The sequence below is a fragment of the Dermacentor albipictus genome, chromosome 1, assembly GCF_038994185.2.
Source record: "Dermacentor albipictus isolate Rhodes 1998 colony chromosome 1, USDA_Dalb.pri_finalv2, whole genome shotgun sequence".
Taxonomy (NCBI): domain Eukaryota; kingdom Metazoa; phylum Arthropoda; class Arachnida; order Ixodida; family Ixodidae; genus Dermacentor; species Dermacentor albipictus.
The window spans coordinates 166,173,620-166,179,784 of NC_091821.1; the positions used below are offsets into that span (position 1 = coordinate 166,173,620).

General features: G+C 46.8%; 1 protein-coding gene across 1 annotated transcript; it reads left to right on the forward strand.

Moving 5' to 3' along the window:
- Window positions 1–511: 511 nt before the first annotated feature.
- On the forward strand, window positions 512–3,781 carry LOC135911707 (uncharacterized). Its single transcript, XM_070533906.1, has one exon. It carries the CDS (start codon window positions 879–881, stop codon window positions 1,794–1,796), a length of 918 nt encoding a protein of 305 aa, XP_070390007.1. The 5' UTR covers window positions 512–878; the 3' UTR covers window positions 1,797–3,781.
- The last annotated feature ends 2,384 nt before the right edge of the window (window positions 3,782–6,165 follow it).

Genomic DNA, 6,165 nt, shown 5'->3' on the forward strand with positions numbered 1-6,165 from the left:
GAGATAATTACGTGAAACTTAAAACTGGAATGTGAAGAGGCATGCCCTTCGTGCGCACCCCATAAGTGAGCGACACACATTAAACGCGCAAGTCATTGATAGACGGCTAGATTTTCTTGGTCAACAGTACCTAAGTTCCTTCCGTTCCAAGGAGGTTGCGAACTGAAGCGATGTGTAGCTCAAACGGCACACGCTAAGCGACAGAGAAATTGCCCTTCTCTGTCGTCTTCGGTGCCGCGTTTGAGCTCGCTACACGTATACATGGCCTAGTGCCTCAGTTTAAGTCACCCTAAAGATACTCGGGCTGATTTCTTTTCGCAGTCGCTTATGGTTGCAAATACACTCAACGTTAGACTCTCACTGCATAGCTTGCACAAAATACGGAGTCACTTTTATACTGCCGCACTTGAATTCCCATACATAACCTTGTCTAAATATCCCGTATTCTCAAGCAAGCGGCGTGGTGAACAACCAACAAGAAGAAGAAGAAGCTTGTTCGAACGGCCACGTTTGCGATGAGCTCCGCTGGAAACAGCGCATCGGCCCTCGGCCGAGGATCACACCCACCGTCAACTACTGATTCCGGTAATTATAAAGTCGTTCTCCCTCGTCTACCGACCGGCAACACCGTTCTCAATTCAGTTTTCCTGCATGCTGACCTGGCAGGGCGGCCGTATCGGGCCCCGGACTTTCGCGATGCTCTCCTTTCAGTGCTAAATGCAACTGATATCCTCGGCGCTGGACAATACCAGATGAGCCATTTGTAGTTAGTCACATGTGTTAGCAGCATCGCGAAACAGAAACTTGTCGACAAAGGCGAGTTGCTGGTGAAAGGCCTCAAGTGCCTGGTCATAGACCCGGAATGCAAGAATATCAAGATGAAGCTTCTTTGGCTTCCCCCACACCTCGAACAGAGACGGATTGTTGAAGCGCTAGAGCCATATGGCACAGTGCAGTCCATCACGAGAGAAATGTGGCGGTGTGACGGCATGGAGGGCTGGCAAATGACCAACCGAGACGTGGCGTTCACATTGAAAGATGGGGTTTCTGCCAGTAATCTGCCACATCTATTGAGCATATATGGCCACCAGTGCCTTATCTTGATTCCTGGCCGACCACCACTTTGCCTCCGGTGCAACAGAGTTGGGCATATCCGGCGACACTGTAGAACACCGCGCTGCAGTAACTGTCACCGCTATGGTCACCCTGCAGATGCATGCATCGGAACCTACGCTGACAAACTTCGTGGAAATAGACCAGCCGAGGATGATGCCATCACCGATCATCTAATGGACGTGAGCGAAGTTGTGGACGCAACTGGCGAAACACTCCCTGACACTCATCGACCAGAACAGGTTAAGCCGTCATCGGCTGACATTAGCCTTAGCCAGAAGCCTGCGAGCGAGGATGAGACTAAGGCACCTGACGACGAACCAATTGTGTCTTGGGCAGACTCTCCACCAGTTCAAGATCGCCCACCGTCAGTGGAATGTGGATCGATGTGCGAGGCCGCCAAGAAGCGTCCAGCGCCATCCGACAATCCATCGCCCTCGGCAAAGGAGGCTCGTGTTCCCAAGGTGTCAAAGTTGACAAAACCGCTCCGGGGAACACCTACACCTGCTGATGTCCCTTGTGTTAACGTGCACCAAAAAGTCCATAGTACATCACCTCATCAAGAAAGGAGTGGTGCACCTCTGGAGCAGCGTTTAGCTAGACGCTGCACCTACATAGGTAATCATGGCGGGCGCTCTTCCCTTCCATTTTGGCACCTTAAATGTCCGTGGCTTACGAAGTAAGCGTCGGCAAGTACAGCTTCTTCATTTGTTACGTAATAGAAAATTAGATATTGCTGCTATCCAAGAAACAAAGATTGAATCCGACGAAAACACAGAAGTAGCTCTATCTCCATTCATATCTGACTATAATGTTTGTGTCAGCCATGCAGTAGGCGTTTCCGCAGGCTGTATGTTATTTGTTAGCAAACATTTACAATGTGATTTGCTACATTTGTTTACAGATAGGGAAGGGCGCCTAATCTGCTGCGATATTGATATCAGTGGCACGAGCTTTAGATTTGTGTGTGTTTATGCCCCGAACAAGTTACGTGAGCGCGAGTGTTTCTTCTTATCTCTAGAACATCATTTCTGTACTGATCGTGCATTGGTCCTGTTTGGAGACTTTAATTGTGTATGTAATGCGCGAGATCGTACGTCACTGAAGCTGAGACATGATCCAAGTAATGATGCGTTGCAACGCCTGATATGTGATTATCAGCTTGTGGACATTGGGGAAAATGAAAAGGCGGGATGTCGATATACGCACTTCCAGGGTACCTCGCATGCAAGGCTTGACAGAATTTACGTTTCAGTTAGCACGCTACCTCTTATTCGTGGTTACACTGTGCATCCTATATTCTTTAGTGACCATTGTCTAGTCTCAGCATCTTTTGGCAGCCGTCGGTACCAAAGTCGGCGTATGTGCTGGGAGCTGTGGAAGTTTAATAACCAGTTACTTTCGCGTGAGTGTTTCTTAAATCGTATCACAGAGCTTATAGCTCATGTGTCTTGCCGCCAGGACTTGCCACTCTTTGCTTTGTGGGAATTATTCAAACAGGAAGCTAAAATGATAGCTATCGAAGAATCATCAATATTAGCGTTTGAAAAAAAGAATAATTACAAAGCATTGTATAGACTTTTGAGTGAATTGCATGAGCTTGAATGCATACATCCGGGTCAATATATAGATGATATTCATAAGGTCAAGGCACAGTTACAAACTTTGAACGCAGAAAAATACAGAGGTGCACTAGTGCGGGCGCGAGAGCAGCGTTTCCTGGAAGAACAGCCTTGCAGTAGGGCCCTTGGTGATAAGCGCCGACACGCGCTGTCTAAACACATATTAGAGATAGAGTACGGTGGAGTCATTGTTAACGAGCCTACTCTAATAACTAAAGCATTTTTTGAACATTATCAAAAACTATTCCGAGACCATATGCCATTGGATACAGATGCTGCCAAAAAAATTGTATCGTTGCTGCCCCAGTTAAATCAGGATGAGTACGATTATACAAACGAAACCATTGATATCAATGAGGTAACTTCATGCATCGATTCGTTAGCGAAGGGCAAAACGCCCGGTCCGGATGGCCTTACTGCCGAATTTTATCAGTGTTTTCGTTCCCTCTTATCGCCATTATTACTTCAGGTGTACCGAGAGGCCTTGGAAGTAGGGTACCTAACCGCCACAATGTACGAAGGACACACCGTCCTTATAGCCAAAAGCGATGATGAAAAGAAATTGCAAGGAGTTGACGGATATCGGCCTATCTCCTTATGCAATGTGGATTATAAAATTTTTGCTAAGGTATTAGCTAACCGTTTGCAAGTTGTAGTAAGATCTGTGGTCGGTGATCATCAAACATGTGGCATCAGGGGGCGGTCCATTCAGACGAACATTCATGTTGCGAGATCGGTGCTGGAGTGTGTAGCTGAGGGGATTGGACAGGTGGCAATGGTACAGCTAGATCTGGCTAAGGCGTTCGACAGGGTAAATCACTCATTCCTGTTTACTTTACTAGAGCATATAAATATCGGATCTCTGCTCCTTAGAGGTGTCCGGATATGTTATGCTAATGGCTCAACGCGGCTTATAGTGAATGGCTCTCTCTCCGATCCGATTAGGCTTTTATCATCAGTACGACAAGGATCACCGCTTCTGTTCTGCTTGTATTTAGAGCCACTTTGTATGGGTATTCTTAAAGAACAAAATTTCCAAGGGTTTAAATTACTGACTAATGAGGTTCGGGTTCTTGCGTATGCAGACGACGTGGCCTTTTTCTGTACCGATAAAAAGAGTGTAAACACTGCTCTTGCAATCACAGAAGAATTTTGTGCTGCTTCTGGTGCAAGCGTTAACTTTGAAAAAAGTTCAGGTTTTTGGTTTGGGTTATGGGCCACGATGCCATCACATTACGCAGGAATCCAATGGAAAGAAGATCTGCGTTATTTAGGTGTGCCTCTCTCGCAGTATAGAAATAGCAACCCTCATTGGTCGGGAGAAGTTGGCAAAATTCAACGTAAAGTGAATTCATGGCGGGGGCGGAATTTGTCAGTGTTCTTTCGTGCTGAAGTGTGTAATGTTTTCTTAGCTTCCCGTCTTATGTATGTGCTCCAAGTACTGCACTGCTCAAGACTTCGCCTTCAGGCACTGCATCGCGTATTTGCAACATTCATTTGGAGTTCGAGCTGTGAATGGATGCGGCGCGACAATCTGTTTCTCCCCCTTGAACGTGGCGGTCTAGGATTAGTACACCTCTTCGTCAGGCAAATTGTTTCTCGCCTGTTTTTCTTTCGAGACAGTGACCATCCGTTCTTGCGTGAAATGTTGCAACTGCGTTTAGTTCATTATGTTCCTAACATAGTAGTGTCATCAAATGTCAAAGATGTCCCACAGGCTCCTTGGGGCTTTCTCAAGGAGGTTGTTGACACATTTCTTTTCTTGAAAGTTAGATTCAGCCTGGAGTACGTGTTCACAGCGAGTCGAAAAGCAATTTCTGCGGCACTGGTTGACTCTATTTTCCCAGATCCTTTGTATCGTGCACCTTATTTAAACCGACCTTATCAGGATGTACTTAAACGCGTCCGAAAAATGTGTGTGCCTCCTGGAGTAAAAACATTTTTCTTTAAATTACATTCGGAAACACTCCCTGTTAAAACTTGGTTGAATTCGAGGGGTTGCTTTGTGCCGTGGTCAACAAACTGTCGGCTCTGTCCACGTGCCGAAACCATAGATCACTGTTTTATAGACTGTAGGGACGCTGTATTTTTTTGGGATATTCTCCAAAGGACGCTTAAAAAGGACATTGACATGACTCAATACTCAATTAGGTTTCTACCGTTTAAGGTTACAGGTGGTCCTCCCTATGACATGTTCATTGTGCTTGGTTTATATAGCCTCTGGAGAAGCAGACTCTGTGATCGCCATGCCGAAAGCCCGCGAACTACAAAATCCTTCTTTCGCGAAAGTGCTGCGTATGTAAGAAGTGTGCACGCTGTGCAGGAACCTCCGCCAGACTGGATGCACTTGTTGGATGCATGTGTGTGTTTGCCTGAGTTTTAGGTGTGTAGTTGTGTCCACTCAGTAATACACCTTCAGTTTTCTTTTCCATGTAATAAAGAAAAAAAAACAAGCGGCGTGGTGAAGTGGTTAGAGTATCTGACTTGTGGCCGAAAGGACGTGGGTTCGAGTCCTGCTCTCGGGCACGTTTTTTTTTTCACCTCATTAATTTTTTTATTAGGGTATATATGCCTAATTTAATTAATTCCACCTTTGCGGAGCATCGGAACAAATTACAGTTACTCCCTTGAGGACCATCGGGCAGGAGCAACTGTTAGTCCCCGAAGGAGTAAGCGCATGGGGAGTAACAGTTCATCCCATGTCAGTTCGTCCTCAAAAGGACTAATGGTTGTGGCAAATCAGTTAGTCCCCAGAAGGACTAACCTCCCTACCCCTTTTAGTCCTTTTTTTCTTAGAGTGTAGCGTCTCCGTCTCACACTCCGGAGACCCTGGTTCGATTCCCACCCAGCCCATCTTGGAAGTTGCTTTTTATTTATGAAGTGCCTGCCGTGATTTGTCGCTCACGGTCAACGCCGCGGACGCCGACACCGACGCCGACGACACCGGCTTTTCTGCGACACGAGCTCCTTAACGCTATCGCGTTAAAAAGTCACTTTTATCGCTGTCTTCTACTTGCTTTTCTCAGCTTGGGCTTCCTAGTGCGCTCATACGCACTTGCGAGCTAGACTTCTGACAATACGCAAAATGTACGCATTCTCACTGCACTGCAAGAACGCACTGGAGACACGTACGACACACCGACCCATTTGCGATACATTTGGAGTTTATGAGCACAAACACATTCTCGCTTGAGGAATCGTCGTGCTTTATTGAACAAAATTCGGGTGGCCGCGCATGCGCCGGCGAGGAGGCATAATGTCATTTCTGACTCCGCGTTTAGATTCATTGACTGCGGCCTGAGGTGCCTTCTTACCACGGTAAGTGAAGCATCACGGAACCAAAGTTTTGCGATAGCCGGCGCACGGTGCAGAACCGTACGCGCGTAGAACCGACCTACGTGCGACCATGGAACAGCCGTTTGATGCGTTC

Bases quoted from the DNA above. Each gene is read 5' to 3' on its own strand.
- LOC135911707 (XM_070533906.1), top strand. From the start codon at position 879: ATGAAGCTTCTTTGGCTTCCCCCACACCTCGAACAGAGACGGATTGTT.